This window comes from Staurois parvus, unplaced genomic scaffold (genome assembly GCF_062004578.1).
Source record: "Staurois parvus isolate SC_StPar_1 unplaced genomic scaffold, SC_StPar_1.0 ptg000254l, whole genome shotgun sequence".
Classification (NCBI taxonomy): Eukaryota; Metazoa; Chordata; class Amphibia; order Anura; family Ranidae; genus Staurois; species Staurois parvus.
The window spans coordinates 526,309-546,475 of NW_028318050.1; the positions used below are offsets into that span (position 1 = coordinate 526,309).

Consider the following 20,167-nt stretch of genomic DNA (forward strand, 5'->3'; position numbering starts at 1 on the left):
TATTACTGATAGGTGGCGCACATATCACCGGCCAGTCCAGAGACCATTAATCAAGATGGCAGACAACAGTGTTAGTGCGGTCATGGAACAGTGTATGGAGATGAAGTGAATGAAGGCGTAAAACCGGCATATCTACAGAAGACTTCCAAGCACACTATGGTGATGAGACACTCAGTCGCAGTAAGACATTTGAATGGTGTAAACATTTCAAAGATGGCCGTACGTCCATCAGTGATGATCCCGGACATGGCGGTTCCCGGCCCACAGAAGTCATTCCTGTGAACATTCAGCACAAGGAACACCTGATCCTGTATAATCGACCCATAACCTGATGTGAAATTCCACAAGAGACAAAATTTTCTGTGAGAACGGTGAACACAAGGATGAGGAAGTGAAGCCGGCTGTCCTAGGATGGTTCAGGCGTACTGACAAATCTTTCTATGCTGAAGCTTTCCAGGCATTAGATAAATGCTGGGATAAGTGTATAAATGTAGCAGGGGAGTATGTCGAAATAAATGCAGTTTTCACTCTTTGATATTTATATTATTATATAAACTCAAAAGTCCCAGTTTGACTTGAACGCCCCTCATAGTTAATACATAAAAGTTTATATGAGAGTTTATTGATGGGGAGCAGAACTTCTGTAATCATAAAAACAGCAAAAGATTACATTATTTGTATCACTGATATCCTATTTACAACTAAAACAATTGCCAGACGTCACAACAAGCTCTTTTTTATTTTTTCCTTTGAATAAGGTGATTGTAGCCGTATTAGTGCATTTGCGACAGAAACGATTGAGTACTGTCCGTGATACTTTTGTTGTTTGCACTAACATACAATTTTGAGGACAGGCTTTCGGAGTATGTCCCCTTCTTCAAGGTCCAAGCAGTACTAGACCTAGTACTGCTTGGACCTTGAAGAAGGGGACATACCCCGAAAGCTTGTCCTCAAACTTGTATGTTAGTGCAAATAAAAAAAGTATCACGGACAGTACTCAATTGTTCCTTTGAATAGACATTGATACAATGTACAGGAAATACGCTATATTTTACAGTCTGTTGACATTTCAATGATGCTGTTATCTGGATATAGAAAGTAGCAATTTTTAAATTATGGTTTATGCAGAGTAAATGATGGGGAAAGATTAGAGATCTTGTGTTATTTACCTTGGTATACATTTCAAGGAGACATCCAATATTTCTGAGCAACAACGCTCCAGGCATGATTGACAACATTTTTTAGTAAAGCCATAAACACAAGGTATGAGGAAATCTGAATACAAAGAGTGGGAAAGCCAAAAAAGACCAACAAACCTGTAAAAGGAATTTGGGAGTGTTAACCTTTGCAGAACTTTACAATATAAATATAGTGAAGGTGAAAAGGTATCTGTGAATAGATGGTGTTGAGAGCAGTTGTGTTCATGAAGGAGAGATAGGCAACAAAGGTTTCCAGGATGAAAAAACGACCGTATCTCCCCTTCCTCCTGATCCTTCTGTGTGTTTCCCATGGAGCCACAGGTGAGTGGATTCAAGATTATCTCAACTAAAATCGGCCAAACACTAGTAGATTTTCCAGCCAGCTTGCGTACGAATGTTCATACAAATATTTGTATGAGAAATCTAGGTGCGTTTGATGATTGGATGAATATCATTTGAAAGTACTTCAAAATTTAATTTGCTTTTAAAATTCAATTTTGGAATGAATGGACTTTTGAAATGAAAACCACATGCGCTGTTAGAAATTTGCTTCTTAGAGAAAAAATGTTCATCCTGCTCCTTCAAATTTTTTAGATATATCAATTTGAACCCAGTAATGATTACAAAATTGAATGATCATTCTTAAAACAAAAAAGTTAAAACCTAAATTCTATTGGTGGTCAGTTGGTCAACTTAAGACTTTTTTCTTGACAATTTGCTTACAACATGTAAAGAGATGTGTCAATTTGAACCCAGTAATGATTACAAAATTGAAAGATCATTCTTAAAACAAACAAAATTCTAACCACAATTCTACTGGTGGTCGTTTGGTCAACTTAAGACTTTTTTTCTTGACAATTTTCATACAACATGTAAAGAGGTGTGTGTAGCTGAAGAGGTGTGTCAATTTGAACCCAGTAATGATTACAAAATTGAATGATCATTCTTAAAACAAACAAAATTCTAACCAAAATTCTACTGGTGGTCATTTGGTCAACGTAAGACTTTTTTTCTTGACAATTTTCATACAACATGTAAAGAGGTGTGTGTAGCTGAAGAGGTGTGTCAATTTGAACCCAGTAATGATTACAAAATTGAATGATCATTCTTAAAACAAAAAAGTTAAAACCTAAATTCTATTGGTAGTCAGTTGGCCAATTTAAGACTTTTTTCTTGACAATTTGCATACAACATGTAAAGAGGTGTGTCAATTTGAACCCAGTAATGATTACAAAATCGAAAGATCATTCTTAAAACAAACAAAATTATAACCACAATTCTACTGGTGGTCGTTTGGTCAACTTAAGACTTTTTTTCTTGACAATTTTCAGACAACATGTAAAGAGGTGTGTGTAGCTGAAGAGGTGTGTTAATTTGAACCCAGTAATGATTACGAAATTGAATGATCATTCTTAAAACAAAAAAGTTAAAACCTAAATTCTATTGGTGGTCAGTTGGTCAATTTAAGACTTTTTTCTTGACAATTTGCATACAACATGTAAAGATGTGTGTCAATTTGAACCCAGTAATGATTACGGAATTGAATGATCATTCTTAAAACAAAAAAGTTCAAACCAAAATTCTACTGGTGGTCGTTTGGTCAACGTAAGACTTTTTTCTTGACAATTTGCATACAACATGTAAAGAGGTGTGTGTAGCTGAAGAGGTGTGTCAATTTGAACCCAGTAATGATTACGGAATTGAATGATCATTCTTCAAACAAAAAAATTCAAACCAAACTTCTACTGGAGGTCATTTGGTCAACTTAGGACTTTCTTCTTGGCAATTTTCATATAATATGTAAATGTAGGATATGACAGGTGGTAGATCTCATTCAAACCAAAGAGGCAGAATGGAGACCCATGATAAAATGTGCCCATTGGAACAATAAGAGGACAGGTAGGAGAGCTCCTATAGTTTAGTGCATATCTGTAATTTTAGTTATTGGTTCAAAAAAAAAGTTGGTTCATTAGATAAAAAAATGTCATCCTGGTCTTTTAAAGCTTCAAGTAATCCTGTTGCTCTGCAAACACCCGCAAATGCAAACATGGCACAGGGTACGCACGTGTATGTGAACTGTGATTGCACCACACATGTTATATATTGCTGCAAATGTTGATGGGAAAACAATAATTCTAGGACCATTAATTACTGTTTACTCCAAACTGATGTCTTTATATTTATTGTTATGGATGCTGTAATTTTTGCCATTTTAGGGGTACACACATTTTTATGGCTTGACACATTTGGTATCAATTTACTCTACACTACCTCATATTCTATTGTGTACAAAAATGGGGAATAAATTGTGTTTGTGTGCAATTAAATTTATTTTTGTGTATTTTGTTCTGGAAATATAGATTTGATAAACAGTTGCAAAAATGTCTGTGCAACATAAAAAACTGCAACCATTATATACCAGTGGTTTTCCTTTATATTAAAATGTTATTATAGACTTTTTTTAAATAAAAATAACAAATGTATGATTTTTCACAGAGCAGCCCCGATCATCTCCTGCCCCCACCCCCCTCCTGCCAAGAGTCCCAAAGCAAGCAGCTTGCAATGGGGGCACTCAAGCAGGCTCACTGCTGAGTCAATTCACACATAGAGCAGCAGCTTGGCCCCGACTCTCTCTTCATTGGCTTGCTGGCTGTGATTGCCTCCTTCTGCTGTCTCAGCCAATGAGGGAAGGGAGTTCCGGGAGAGCCAAGGCTCTTGTGCACATCTCTGGATCACGATGGGGCTCAGGTAAGTATTAAGGGGGGCAGAGGTTGTTGCACATAGAAGGTTTTTCACCACCATGCATAGAACGCATGCAGGTAAAAAAACCCTTGAGCCATTGCAACTACTTTAATGTGTGCAGCTTGTCATCCCTGATGAATACTGTGTTGTCTGGGAAATGGACACATGTGCTTGAATAGTTCATTTTTAGATTGAACTAATTAATATATAAAAGTTGAGATTAAATGCATTTTTATTTGAAAGTTTACAGCAGTCAAACCAACACATGATTTGCTATCTGGTATAAAATAAATCCTAAGAGGTCATTGATGAGGAACATATCTTATTAAATCATAAAAAACAGTAAAAGTGATATTATTTGTATCATGATTATCTTCTTGACAACTGAAACAATTGCCAGACATCATGAGCTCCTTTTTATTTTTTTGCTTTTGATAGACATTCAGCCCGGGTTCACACTGATGTGGTGCAGAATTTACACCAGTTTCTGTTCGAATTCCGCACGGCATCACAATCACACCCCGTTCATGTGAACTGCTGCGGGTGTGTATGTTGACTTAACAACACCCCAAAATCATTTTGCAAAACGCGGTCTGATGTGCGGATGGGCGGACTGAAAACTCATGGGGCCCCCGGGCACTAGGGGATCATGGGGCCCCTGTGTCATTGCCCACAGTCAAAGCACACCCAAAAAAACCTATAAAAGGTACCAGAGGCATTTCATGGGGCCCCTTACTGACCCCGGGCCCTCAGGCAGTGCCCGAGTACTCGAATGGTCAGTCCACCTATGGGTGTGAATAACCATCTGATCCGATTCTAGTGTGGACCAAAAAAAAGGATACTGCACCTTTTAGGTGCCATTTTACAAAATGTACGGCTCAAATCGCACCGCACAGAAATCGCATGTGTTTTGCACAGGAATGTGATGCTGTTCATGTGCAAATCACATGCGATATGCTGCACCGCAGAAGTGTGAACCCGGGCTGATACAACCTACGGGAAATATTCAATGGGTGAGATTTACTGAAACTGGAGCACTCACAATCTGGTGCAGCTGTGCATGGCGGCCAATCAGCTTCTAGCTTCAGCTTGTTCAATGAAGCTTTGACAATAAATCCTGGAAGCTGATTGGTTTCTATGCACAGCTGCACCAGATTCTGCACTCTCCAGGTTTAGTAAATAACTCCCCTATAACTCACAATCTGTTGGCATAAGACACCCTTATGTGGACATAGAAAGCAGCAATTGTTCTATAATATGATTTACACGGACTAAATGAGGGGGAAGATTCGAGATTTGGTGTATTCTACCTTGGTGTAAGTCTCAAGGACACATTTCTGAGCAACAATGCTCTAGGCAAGATCAACATTTTTTGTTAGAGCCGTGAACTCGAAGAATGAGTAAACATGAATACAAAGAGCAAAAAAAAAGCACCAAAAAGAACAACAAGCAGTGAAAGTCATTTTTGCAGAACTTTAAGGGAGAGGTAGTGAAGGTGAAAACGTATCTGTGAATAGACGGTGCTGAAAAAGGTAGAGATAGGCAACTAAGATTTCCAGGACGAGAAAACGGTCATATCTCCTCTTCCCATTGGTCCTTCAGTGTATTTCCCATGGAGCCACAGGTGAGTGGATTCAAAATTATCCCATCTACAAATGGCCATACACCAGAAGATTGTCCCACAAGCATTCGTACAAATGTTCGTATGAGAATTATCAGCACATTTGATGACTGGATGAATGTTGTTTGAAAATACTGTACTTCAAAATTTCATTTGCTTTGAAGATTCAATTGTGGAATGAATGGAAATTTCAAATGGAAACCACATACACTGTTAGAAATGCGTTCATTGGAGAAAAAAAATCATCCTGCTTCTTCAAAATTTCTAGTCACTGTCGTCCAAAAAGGGAACATCGATTTGAACCCACTAATGATTACAAAACTGAAGAAGCATTCTTAACCTCTTCATGCCGGCCGAACGCAACTGAGCGTCCTCCCGGTGTCTGGGCCTAGAGGCCGAGCGGCCGCAAATTGGCTTTCTATTAAAAAGAACGTATGTGCTGAGAGCGCGCGCCCTGTACGCCCAGCACACATGTCCGGTACTCACGGAAAGGTCCTGATCTCCTCTTTCGGTCGGGACCTTTCCAGATCATGTGACTGCCATGACGGCGTGTCATGGCAGTGACATGACCCTAAACCCCTCCCCACCTCCCAGCTTCTGGAACCCTTAAAGGGCCGGGAGGCGCCGGCGCCAAGGGGTTAAAGCAGGAAACTTCAAACTAAATTCTACTAGCATATGGTCAGTTTGGGACTTTCTGCTTGGCAACATGAATGCTGCCCCACCTGGTCTCAGGCATTAATGAGCATGTACACAAGGAATAGTACCCCCACCTGTAGGGCGAGGTGACCCTGCCACAATCTAATCCCCTTATCTGCTGTAATTGGATTAACAAATCCTTAGTGTCCTGTGAGGGTTCATGTACTCTGTAGCTGATAACTGATGTTCAGGAACTGTTCTGCATTTTTTTTATCAGCCCCTGAACTCTCCCTAATGTTTCCCTATATGCAGGGGCGGACTGACAACTCATGGGGCCCCCCGCCCAATAGGGGATCATGGGGCCCCTGTGTCCTTGCCCAAACTCAAAAAAGCCTATGAAAAAAGTACCAGGAGCATCTCATAGGGCCCCCTACTGATCCCGGGCCCTCGGGCAGTGCCCAAGTTTCCAAATGGTCAGTCTGCCCCTGCCTATGTGTCCATGTACACATCATCATTTACAGTCATTTACAGGCAGCTGAGTTTACAGTCGTTTTTTTGAATGCACCAAGCTTGCGTTCCGGAGTAGATTTTACCGGTGTTTCAAAAGCCAAATACTTGTAAACGCTTGTAAATGCGGTTAACCGTGTTTATAAGCGTTTGCTTTTAGAAGCGTTTTTTTAACTGTTCCATATCCAGATGCTGTCCGGAGCCTTTTTTCATCATCAGAAATGCATGCAAAGCATTTTCCATGTATTCAAATGGACCCGGTGCACCAGCGCAGTCAGTTCCAGGTTTCACGTGAAGGAAACCATGGTAGAAAGCACCGTATTATGCTCATGATGGGATCCATAGTGACTACAATCAGAAAAGACGGGTCATGTCCACACATACTGCTCTCTCTGCTTCTGTTCTCTCTATTCCTCTCAAAATGTCTGAAATAGTTAATTATTTAGTGTTTTTTCAGTACATTCTGGGCATTTGGGAAGGTCTCCTGAGGTTATCTTTTAAAAACGCTTCTGAACGCAAACGCTTCTAAACGCGCATAAATGCGGTATGCAAATGCGGCTAAACTGATGTTTTTTAACCAATGTTTTCCAGCAGTCAGTTTCCAGTTTACCAAACGCCCCGTGTCCATGAGCCCTTAAAAGGCCTGTGTGTTTACCATGCTATCCTGTAGGAAATATAAATATTTTCCTAGACCTGTAATTACTGATCCAATGTCATGTACTATTCGTCTTCCTGGAGGTGCAATAGGATTTTTGTGAATTTTTGGTAGAGATTATATTATAGGAAGTCTACACACTGAAGGGTTCAAGTATTTTTCCAGAAATAAAGGACTAAAACAAGTCACATTAACATCAATAAAATATAACATTTGATAATAATAATATTACTTATACTGTATATCTAAAGATTAATAAAATCTCTATTTACCGTAAGTATATATTTAAAAATAAAATAGTCATTTGATTCGTAGAAGTATATAAATCAAATGTTCTGTAAAATAAGTAGTAGCCAGGAGGTGTATATGAGAAGAGGCGAGGTGAGTGATACTTTCTTCTTTTGACCTTTTCCCAGTAATATTTAAGTAATATGTATGTTTAATATACAAAACTATGCATGGTGCATTGTAGTGACAGAAATTTAGATTGACACCTCAATACATAACTACACTGGGCGGCAATGCATTTGGCCTGAAGCACATCATGACACACATTCCACGCATGTGGTGAACTTTAAAAAAAAAAATGTGTTTAGTTTTTCATCCTTTGCCATGCGGTGGCAACCCACACAAGATGAAAGGGCTGCCTTAACCCCTTGCCTATCGGGCACTTATACCCCCTTATTTACCAGGCCAATGTTCAGCTTTCAGTGCTGTTGCACTTCGATTGACAATTGCGAGATTGTACCCATATGAACTTTTTATCATTTTTTTCTCACAAATAGAGCTTTATTTTGGTGGTATTTAATAGCTGCTGGACACTTTACTTTTTGTGCTATAAGCAAAAAAAGTGCAAAAAAATTTGAAAAAAAAAAAAAGTTTTTTTGTTTCTATTATAAAATTTTTCAAACAGGTAATTTTTCTCCTTCACTGATGTGTGTTGATGAGGCAGCACTGATGGGCACTGATAGGCGGCACTGATGGGCACTGATAGGCGGCACTGATGGGCACTGATAGGCAGCACTGAAGGGCACTGAAGGGCACTAATAGGCGGCACTAATGAGGTGGCACGGATAGGCGGCGCTGATAGGCAGCACTAATGAGGTGTCACGGATAGGTGGCACTGATATGCGGCACTGCTTGGTGGCACTGATAGGCAACACTGATAATGGGTACTGATAGACAGCACTGATAGGTGGCACTGACTGACATCACTGCTGGGCACTGACTGGCGGCACTGCTGGGCACTGACTGGCACAACCGCTGGGCACTGACTGGTGGCACTGACTGGTGGCACTGCTGGGCTGCACTGATGGGTACTGGTGGGTGGCACTGGTGGGCACAGGTGGGTGGGCACAGGTGGGTGGCACTACTGGGCAAAGGTATGTGGCACTTCTGGGCACAGGTGGGTGGGCACAGGTGGGTGGCACTACTGGGCAAAGGTATGTGGCACTTCTGGGCACAGGTGGTGACACTGCTAGGTGGCACAGGTGGGCGCACTGCTGGGCACAGGTAGGTGCATTGCTAGGCACAGGTGGGTGCATTGCTGGGCACAGGTGGGCGGAACTTGTGTGTGGCACTACTGGTCACCGATCATCAGGGCACTGGTGATCAGTGACCCTGATGATCGGTGCCGATCCCCGCTCTGACAACTGCCGGTTTTCGGCAGTACTTTCCTCACGATCTGACAGCGTGAGAAAAGTGCAGCCGAGAACCAGCATTTGCATTTTCCCGGTGATCAGCATATCTTTGGACACGGCTGATCACGTGGTAAAAGGCCGCTGTGATTGGCCTTTTACCACGTCACGTGATCAGCTGTGTCCGGAGATTGCCGGGTGCGTGCCCCGGGGGGGCGCGCAGGAGAGCGCGTTCTGGGAGGACGTCATATGACGTCCACCCAGAACTGGCCGGCCGCAGTGCAGCCGTCATTCGGCTATCTGCGGTCGGCAATTAGTTAAAGTGACAGTCAACTCTAAAAAAAAAAAAATGCATCAATGTACACTGCTAGTCAAAAGTTTCAGAACACCCCAATTTTTTCACTTTTTATTGAAATGTTTTCAGTTTAATGTCTCAATGTACTCACTAAACAATCAAACAATTGGAAATAAAAAAAATAAATCATGGAATTGTCTTATTTAACAAAATGTAATCTAAATCCAAAGTCTTTTGCAAACAGCTGAACACACTCATGACATTCTTTTTACAACAGAAATCAACTATTGTTCAGAAAGTTCTTCCCAACATTATAGCAAAAGTTCCCACAAACATGGAGCACTTGTAGGTTGCTTTGCTCTCACCCATCTGTCTAGCTTATCCCAAACCAGCTCAATGGGGCTGGACACTGGAGCTGGACCAGCTGGAGTCTGGACACTGAGCTGGACATTCCATTATTTGAAGCCTACCATCTTGTTCTTTTCTTCTAAGGTAGTTCTGACACAGCTTGGAGGTATGTTTTGGGTCATTATCTTGCTGTCCCACTAGGCGTATTCCCGAGGGTATTGCATGGTGCTGCAAAAATGCTGTGGTAGTAGTCTTGGTTAAGGGTCCCACCGACTCTGAGCAAGTCCCTGACCCTGACTTTTAGGCCCCATGTACACGAGACGTTTCTGAACATTGGAAACTGACTGCTGGAAAACATACAGTAGGTTAAAAAACATCTGTTTAGCCGCGTTTATGCGTGCTTACGTTTAGAAGCGTTTTTTAAAGATAAGCACAGGGGAACCTCACAAATGCCCAAAATGCACTGAAAAGTGGTAAATTATTAATTATTTCAGACTGTTTCAGAGAAATACACAGAGTAGAAGCAGAGACAGAAGTATGTGTTGAGATAATTAGGTGTGAGTTGCTCATTAACATTTCTTTTGTTTCCAAGGGTGGGAAAGGTGTCTGGTGGAGGAAGTCATTAAGGTCATCTGGCAGGGGGTCTTCATGAGGAATTTGAGGTGTGAATGGTCATTAACATATCTTTTGTTTCCAAGAGTGGGAGAGGTCTGAGGTGTGAATTGGTCATTAACATATCTTTTGTTTCCAAGAGTGGGAGAGGTCTGAGGTGTGAATTGGTCATTAACATATCTTTTGTTTCCAAGGATGGGAGAGGTCTGAGGTGTGAATTGGTCATTAACATATCTTTTGTTTCCAAGAGTGGGAGAGGTCTGAGGTGTGAATTGGTCATTAACATATCTTTTGTTTCCAAGGATGGGAGAGGTCTGAGGTGTGAATTGGTCATTAACATATCTTTTGTTTCCAAGGGTGGGGGAGGTCTGAGGTGGGAATTGGTCATTAACATATCTTTTGTTTCCAAGGGTGGGAGAGGTCTGAGGTGTGAATTGGTCATTAACATATCTTTTGTTTCCAAGGGTGGGAGAGGTCTGAGGTGTAAATTGGTCATTACAATGTGTGACAAGCTTGGTAGGAACATCATGTGTTCAGTGTTTTGTCCATCTGAGCACCTTGAAAACTCTTTGCATGCATTTTTCATGATGAAAAAAGGTTCTGGACAGCATCGGGAACTGGAAGAGTTAAAAAAAAGTGGTTAAGCTTGATCAGTCTTTATGTTCGGACCACCAATCCCATTTCCTGAGGCCCTAAAATGTAAGGAAAGAATAAATATCTACAAAAATTAACTATTTTTGGAAAAGAAGACAGTCTGCGGTATTTGGTAAGAGACATGGTGAGTTTTTTGAAGTTGCAATTTTTTGTCACAATTTTTTGGAAAGTTAAAGGCTAAGTTCACCTTTTGGAAAAAAAAAACAAACAAAAAGCACATTTTCTTGCAAGTAAACAAAAATCTGCATTTATTATCAGTAGATCATGGGTGCAATTTCAGGCTCCGCCAGACTCTCAGGGTAGCTGTCTACTTGTACCTTGTATGGGCAGGCAGTTACCAGATCCCTCATAGTTCATTGAGAACAACAAGATGTCAGCCATTGTGGATTTGTAGTCTATCCATTCGCAGGAAAACTGGGAATGAATGATGTTACACTGAGCCCCTCTTGGTTGTGCTGGTTTCATATAGTGACAGTGGGTATGGGTAGAGGATCCCCCGCCCGCTGTCAGAGGGAGGGAGGATCGGGGGGGGGGGAGGGTGCAGATGCTGGAAAATGTTATATGATCCACCCTAAAATGGGTGGAATATGTAGCATTTTCCAAAGGTGAGGTTATCCTTTAATAATTTTTTGTTGTTATGTGCGGCCAGGGATGATGGCAGACGTGTTCTGCTGAGCTCCGCTCATCCCCGGCCAGGAGTGACTCACCCGCTTCACACTGCTGCTGATCTTCTGCCTCGGGTGAGTCACGTATCACCGAGCACCCGGCCCAGCACCAGGGAGAGGCTTCTATGGGGAAGATAGGGCGCTGGAAGCCCCCCTCCCCGCAGCCTCAGGACCCGCGGCCCTCGCCACTGCGGCGCTTCCTCTATAGGCCGCAATCCCCGGCCTCTAGTATAGACAGAGGTCCGAGGAATGATCCCGGACCTCTAGCGGCCGCGGAGGGTACTGCACCCTGCCTAATTTCAGCACAGCTGCAAGCCTCTGCTCCGATCCTTCCACAAATGGGGGATCACGACCCCCAATCGACAGCAGGAGAGGCTATGGACAACCCTACTCCAGGGTATCTTCCTGCCCCTAGTCCTCAGCCGACAAAGTCGTTCCCTCCGCTCACAATCTCCGCGTTAGACGACAAGCTGCAAATTTTTCTACGAAATATTACCACTTCCATAGCCGCTGAAGTGGGAAAATTGGCTAATGAGCTCAGAGGGGAAATAGCCCAGATTGGGGACCGCACGGATAAATTGGAAAGTAAGTTTGACGATTTGGTGCAATACGTTCACGTTTTGGAGGAAGACAACGCCTATCTGAAACATTCCATTTCCCAAATGCAACTCCAGCAGGAGGACCTGGAAAACAGGGAACGGCGCCAAAATATCCGTATGCGTGGTATGTCCGAATCCGTTGCTGATGCCCAATTGCACCGCCATCTACTGTCCTTTTTCATCGCTACTGCCCCCATGGTTCAAGAAGCAGATTGGCGGATGGATAGGGCTCATCGCTCTCTGGGCCCTAAACCAATTGAGGGAACCAGTCCACGTGAAGTTATATTCCGCTTTCACTACTTCCAAAGTAAAGAAGCCTTACTATCAGCGGCCCGCCACAAATCTTCCTTGGAATTTAAAGGTGATAAACTCCAACTCTTCTGTGATCTTTCTCCGATTACTCTTGCTAAGCGGCGTGCTTTGAAGCCGATCACCACACATCTTCAGCATCATCGTGTCCTGTATCGTTGGGGGTTCCCCTTCAAGCTGGTGGTTGTTAGGGACAACACCCATGTTGTTCTCCGAGATCTTCAAGAGGCGGAATCTTTCCTTAAGCAGTTGGGACTCCCACCTCTACTGGATGATATGCCCTCATCGCCGCCTACTCCATCCCGTCCTTATGCCACCCCTTCCAAGATATGGACACCGGTCCGCGGAGGTCGGAGGAGACCCACACACATACCGCAACGTCCACGCCCTCCCCGATCAAGCGATCCTCCTGCCTGATGATTTTCAGGGGTGACCTTTTGTGGCGAATCTGGTGCTGTTTTGTTCGGCCATGACCTTGCTGGGTGCATTTTATTTTATTTTGTTTTTGTTTCTTCTGGCCGGGTTTGACATCCTCCCGGAAGTGTCGGATGTCGTGCTGCCCCTGATACTGTCTAGCCACTGGCCTAGACGACTTGGGCTTAGTTGACGTTCCCAAGTTTATATCCTCGCGGATACCTGTTCTTCATTGTGTATTTTTTTCTGTTGTGTTTTTTGCATGTTTTATGTTTTATGTTTTTTTTTCTTTTTACTACATCGATGGTACTTCATCCATTTGTCATGCTAATACATGTGGCCCAGTCACTGTTATTTTATAATGGCTTTGAAGTTTCTGTCATATAATGTTAAGGGCCTCAACTCTATTCAAAAAAGGTGGATGGCTTTGAAGGAATTTTGATCCTCAGGAGCAGACATCATTTTTGTCCAAGAGACCCATTTCAAATCTACAGGCTCCTTTCGTTTTGCCTCGAGATTTTTTCCCCGAGCCTACTCGGCCTTTGATCCTTCTGGGAAAGCCGGGGCGGCAATTTTGATTGGGTCACATTGCTCCCTTCGGGTTGTTTCCTCCAAAGTTGACCGACAGGGTCGCTTCATTATTTTGGAGTGTATGTTTGGTGAGACTCCCCTAGTTCTGCTGAATTTGTATGCCCCTAACACGGGTCAATTGCAGTTCCTATCCCAAACACTCGCCGAACTGGATTCCATTTCCACTTCGCAGGTGATAGTTGGGGGAGATTTCAGTCTGATTCTTTCCCCCCATAAAGACAGGAAGGTTCTTTTTGAGTCCACTCCCTCGAAGCGGCAATGCTCCTCTTCAAAATCTTTTCGTAGATTGATTAGGGAGCATCGTCTCTTTGACGCATGGCGGATTAAACATCCTCTCCATAAACAATTCACTTTTTACTCTACTCCTCACCGTAGTTATTCTCGCCTAGACCATTTTTTCGTTTCTGCCCCATTGCTTCCACTTCTGGTTTCTTCTGATATTAATCCCATCACTTGGTCCGACCATGCCTCTTTGACTTTAAACCTTTTTTTCCCCCATGTTATATCCAAACCCTGTCATTGGCACCTTAATGAGACCTTTCTTTCCACAGACCATCTTAGAGATGAATTGTCGCAGGGACTTGATGCCTACTTCACCCACAATGTTGGCTCCGTAACCTCCTCCTCAACTCTATGGGAGGCCCATAAGGCGGTTTTTCGAGGGCTCTGTATTTCTATGGGTTCTCGTTTAAAAAAGTCCTCGGCGAGTGCTAGGGCTTCCCTCATACAACAGCTATCTTGGGCGGAAGGACGGTTATTGGCTAAGCCGTCTATTCCTGGGCTCCAGAGGGTAACTTCTCTACGGGATCAAGTTAAAGCTCTTGACTCCAGTAAAACTGCTCAATCCCTCCTTTGGGTTAAGCAGAAATTCTACGAATTTTCCAATAAGCCCCATCGTATGTTAGTCAATCGTCTCAAAGCTCAGTCCCCTTCTACGATGCCTGACCTACTAATACAGCCAGATGGAAGCCCCACTTACGACCCTCGGGTTATAGCAACTCTTTTTGGCTCATTTTACGGGAAATTGTACAACTGTTTAACCCCGGACCTGCATCCACCCCTCACACAGTCATTATTTGATAATTTTTTTGACGCATTGTCACTCCCGAGAATCTCACCTACAGACATTGCCACCCTTAATGCTGACATTACACTAGAGGAATTATTGGACACAATCAAACTTCTCCCGTCTCGTAAAGCTCCGGGACCGGACGGATTGCCCTACTCCTACTATAAAACTTTTATTGGTATTTTGGCACCGCATATCCTCTCTCTATATCACGATCTTTTTAAGGGAATTATACCCCAGACCGAATTCTCCCGTGCATATATCTCGGTCATCACTAAACCCGATAAGGACCAGTCTATCGTGGACAACTACCGCCCCATTGCCCTACTCAATTCTGACTACAAGATTTTTACCAAAATTTTGGCTAACCGATTGTCCGGAATCATCTCCAAGATCATACATAGGGACCAAGTGGGCTTTGTACCTGCCAGACATGCCGCAGATAACACTAGGAGAACTATTGATCTGGTTGATCTGGTTAGCAGGTCCTCTACCCCTACTGTGTTATTAAGCTTGGACGCTCAAAAAGCTTTCGACCGTTTAAGCTGGCCTTATATGTTCATGGTCTTGGAGAGATTTGGTTTCAAAGGTCCATTTGTAGCAGCGCTGAAGGCCCTCTATTCATCCCCCCTCTCGCAGGTCAGATTAGCTTCTTTTTTCTCGCCTCCCTTTCAGATGTTAAACGGTACGCGTCAGGGCTGCCCACTCTCTCCTTTACTGTTTATTCTTTGTCTGGAACCTTTGGCCATCGCTATTAGGTCAAACCCGGATATTCGCGGGATACAGTCACATTCCCATGAGTACAAATTATCGTTATTTGCAGATGACATTCTTCTCACGCTTACGAGTCCCCATACTTCTTTACCAATTTTGCATAAGACCTTGAAACAATTTGGGGCTATTTCAGGTTACAAAGTCAATACGTCCAAAACTGAGGCACTCCCAATACATGTCCCGCCTATCGTTCTGTCCTCGCTTCAGGAAGCCTTTCCCTATCGGTGGTGCACACACTCTTTAAAATATTTAGGTACTAATATTTCTCTTTCTTACCAATCCATATACGAGGCCAATTTCCCCCCTTTGTTCATAGCAATTTCTCGCTCTCTGAAACAATGGGATGCCTTGCCCATCTCTTTCCTCGGTCGCATTAACGTTCTAAAAATGACGTGTTACCCAGACTCTTGTATCTGTTTGCGACTCTCCCCATTCCCGTCCCTATGTCCAAGCTTCACTCCCTTCAGAAATCTTTCCTACACTTTATCTGGCACAATATGCGACACAGGATTGCACGTTCTGCTCTCTCCGCGTTCTAGGGGAGGTTTGGGAGCGCCGGATATAATCAAGTATTATTATGCGACTCACCTTTGTTTTCTTTTGTCATGGTCCACGCAACACCCTCCCAATACATGGACTGAGATTGAATCTTTACAACTGTCCCCAGTTCATCCATGTTCCCTCCTTTGGTCAACCGCGGCAGTGGATGTCTCTTCCTTCCGTCATCTATTCCTTGGTCCCATGCAATTTTCATTGACGGTATGGCAGAAATGTAAGGCTCAATTTACACTGGCCTCTGAATGCTCCCCTCTCACAAATATCCTCTATAACCCTAACCTGCCAGACAATATGGCCATATCCCGGATGTCTCTTTGGGTGGTATCTAACCTTTTTCAATTACGTCACTTGGTACATCCGGTGACTCGTAAATTACATTCATTCCCGGATCTCCAGAAAAAAGCTTCTTTACCTCCTCATCACCTATATATATATTTCCAAATACGCCATTTTTTCTCTACTTTATCATCCTCATTGATTCTGGGGAAGCCTACACCCTTCGAACGTTTATGTATGCAGGGCCCCCACCAAAGGGGTATCATCTCCAATACTTATAAAATTCTTCTGGACGCATCCCCTTTATCTAATGAAACTCACCTTTACATGCGTAGGTGGTCTCAGTTTGTACAACGTGATATTGATTTACTAACGTGGAAGAATATTTGGGTAAATGCATCTAAATCTTCTGTCTGTGTGGTTCTTAAGGAAAACATTTACAAGATTATGATGTTATGGTACAAAACACCTGAGGTTCTTCATGCTTTCAACCCGAGTGCTTCTCCTGTCTGCTGGCGCTGTGGTAGGGATTCTGGTTCTCTCTATCATATTTTTTGGACTTGTTGCAATCAATGCTGCATGCCTCGCTCCCTTTTGACCCTCTGCATTTTTTGCTGGGCTTGCCATTCCCGGGTCTATCTAAACCAGCCAGAAAACTTGCTGCTCATGTGCTGACCGCGGCCAGGAGAAGTATTCCTATGGGTTGGTTATCTTCTACTCCCCCTACAATGCTGACTTTGTACAAACTTATTGCTGAAGTAAGACGGATGGAGTATTTGACTGGCTTACATAATAGTTCATCTGCTGTATTTGAGTTGATTTGGCTCCCGTGGGATTCCTTCATTTCCTCTTTGCCGGCCCGAATCTAAGATCCTGATTGTTTTTCCGCACTGATTTTGTATGACTCTGTATGACTCTATTGGACTTGATTATGTGTAGTTATGCCATCAATGTTTTTTTCTGTTATGTTTATAATTTTACTTATTTGAAAACCAATAAAAATTGTTAATACAAAATAATTTTTTGTTACACAAAGTTGTTATTTTAACAACTTAAAGTGGTTGTAAAGGCTGTGAGCTGCAGCCCCTCCCCCCCCCCCCAGCCCCTCAATACTTACCTGAGCATCATCGTGATCCAGTGATGTGAATGACAGCCTCAGCTGTCCCGTGTCTCTGCCTCCTCATTAGCTGAGAAAGCAAGCGGGAGCTATTGGCTCCAGATGCTGTCAATCACAGCCAGTCAGCCAATGAGGAGAGAGAGGGGGTGGGGTCAAGCCACAGCTCAGTGTGTGTGAATGGACGCACAATGCAGTGGGTGTCCTCATAGCAAGCTGCTTGCTGTGGGGGTTTCTGAAAGGCAGGAGAAGCCAGGAGAGCCTACAGGGGACCTGAGAAGAGGAGGATCCAGGCTGCTCTGTGCAAAATCACACAGAAGGTAAGTATAGACATGTTTGTTATTTTGCACTTAAAAAAAAAATGAACCTTTAGAATCGCTTTAAATCTCTCTTGTGGGGTGATTTTTTCGAACTTTCCAGACAGAATGTTTTTTTCTTCTCAAGGATTTCCATCAAGAGATCCATGTGTCCCTCCAGATAGATTTCTTGTCTAGTATAATAAAAAGAACAAAAACAAATAATCTGTTTTATATGACTGGTTTTTTTTTTGCTTTTCTAGAGACCACCAGTAGCCCTACAACCACCGGAGTGTTTGGGGTTTCTAGACATCTTTTGTGTTTTACATTGTTATAGTAAACACCAGTCAGGTGACTTTAAAGAGAACATGTCACCATACCATTCATTTCAGCAAAAATCTTCCCACGAGTTCATATTTTATTTAAACACTTGCTGGCCAGTCCAATGTTGACATTTTCACATAAATCTTTTTTATTAGTAGAAAATTACATAGAACCCCAAACATTCGCACAAACTGGTTGCCCACTCAAAATGAATCGGCTGCTTTAAAGTGCCACTAAACTCTAAAAAAATAAAATTCAACAATGCAAAATACGTTGAGCACTGCAACAAAATGAAGAAAGACCTAATTTTTTGTGTGTCGGTGTTGCAGTCCATTTATTTTGATAGGATTGTGTAACTGGAGGAAAGTTCAAAAATAATATTTTAAAGTATTCATTTTTCAGGAAGGGTAGTTGACGCTTGGAATAGACTTCCAGCACAGGTAGTGAGTCAGTCAATAGTAAGTGGTTTCAAACATACATTGGACATACTGTACATAGATCTATACTCAGACAAAGTTAGAGAAAAAAAACAAACAAACAAAAAAACCCCTCCAAAAAAGAAAAAAAAAGAAAAATACAAATTGTCAAAATGCGTATATATATATGAATCAATAAACCACTTTTCGTCACGCTTCTCTGTTTCAATGTGAAATAATAATAATTAATAAAAAGAAAAATACAAAAATGTAAAAATGTATATATATATATATATATATATATATATATATAAAAAATCAATGAATCACTTTTCGTCACTTTTTTCTGTTTCAATGTGAAATAATAATAATTAATAAAAAGAAAAATACAAAAATGTCAAAATGTATATATATATATATATATATATATATATATATATATATATAAAAAAATCAATGAATCACTTTTCGTCACTTTTTTCTGTTTCAATGTGAAATAATAATAATTAATAAAAAGAAAAATACAAAAATGTCAAAATGTGTATATATATATAAAAATCAATGAATCACTTTTCAACACTTTTCTCTGTTTCAATGTAAAATAATAATAAACAAATGAATGGTATATTAGTAATTAGCAAATCCCCCCTCCCCCCGAGTCTTCTGGGAAACTGGTATTTCAGAAATTAGCACTTTGCTCCTTGTACTCTAATAAACAAGTTCATCATTGTTTCTTTCAGAAGTAACACAAGGGTTTCACATCAACAGCACCCAACAGACCTGTTCAGGGGCAAGTTCATTTCTCTTCATCCTCCACCAGAAGTAAAATAAACAAAAATGCAATCAAGTAATTGAAATGTGACTACAAAAAAACCAGACAAGTCTACAAAGTTTGACATACGTATACATTTAAAAAAATCCAATACAGAAATCAGTAGTGAGTTTCCAAGTTATCTCAATAACAAATCCATGGTCAGCTATGGCACATTCTAATAAATCTTCACACAAATCTTACTGAAAGAGAAATTGTTATTATTATTATTATTATACAGTATTTATATAGTGCCAAAAGGTTTGCTCAGCGCTGTCCATTATAGTGAGGGACAGAACATGAGACAATACAGTAACAAAACAATACACGAGGAGTTCGATTTTTTATACAAAGATATATACATATAAAAACGCAGCGCTGTAAAATGATCAAATCATGCAAATCAACACAATAATAGTCCTGAAAAGGTGCTCATTAATTCCTAGTGCCAATGGAAAGAATGCAAACTAACCAGAAGCGCATTTAAAATACGCATGTGTGTAAGAAATCCTGGAGATTCCCCTCTCTCCCTCTGGTCAGAAAATGGATATGTGCTGAAATGGATGACGGTAACGCCCTCTTGTGGGAAAACGAAATCCTGCAGGCCAGAAAGCTCCCAGGATAGGATATTCCTCTTCAATGGAACCAGGGCTGGGATTGAAATCACTCTGTGGCTGTGAAATTGGGAGAAAGACCCCTCACAGACAACACAGAGAGATACTCATAGTGTAGTATATTACTTCAATTTATTTAAAAAAACCAAGTAAAACATATAATCAGGTGGCAAGTGAAAGTGACCCACTGACCCTCTTAAATTATAGGTGGCCGCCGGGCCCAGCCCTGGTTCCACTGAAGAGGAATATCCTATCCTGGGAGCTTCCTGACCTGCAGGATTTCGTTTTCCCACAAGAGGGCATTACCGTCATCCATTTCAGCACATATCCATTTTCTGACCAGAGGGAGAGAGGGGAATCTCCAGGATTTCTTACACACATGCGTATTTTTAATGCGCTTCTGGTTAGTTTGCATTCTTTCCATTGGCACT

At 41.9% G+C, this 20,167-nt stretch overlaps 1 protein-coding gene across 1 annotated transcript in view; it reads left to right on the forward strand.

The window, feature by feature from the left end:
* The first annotated feature begins 12,287 nt into the window (after positions 1-12,287).
* LOC149459559 (uromodulin-like) overlaps positions 12,288-20,167 on the forward strand; it is an 81,225-nt gene continuing 73,345 nt past the window's right edge. Inside the window, 1 exon segment of the mRNA XM_089680964.1 lies at positions 12,288-12,477. Coding sequence (XP_089537090.1) covers positions 12,288-12,477 — 190 coding nt within the window.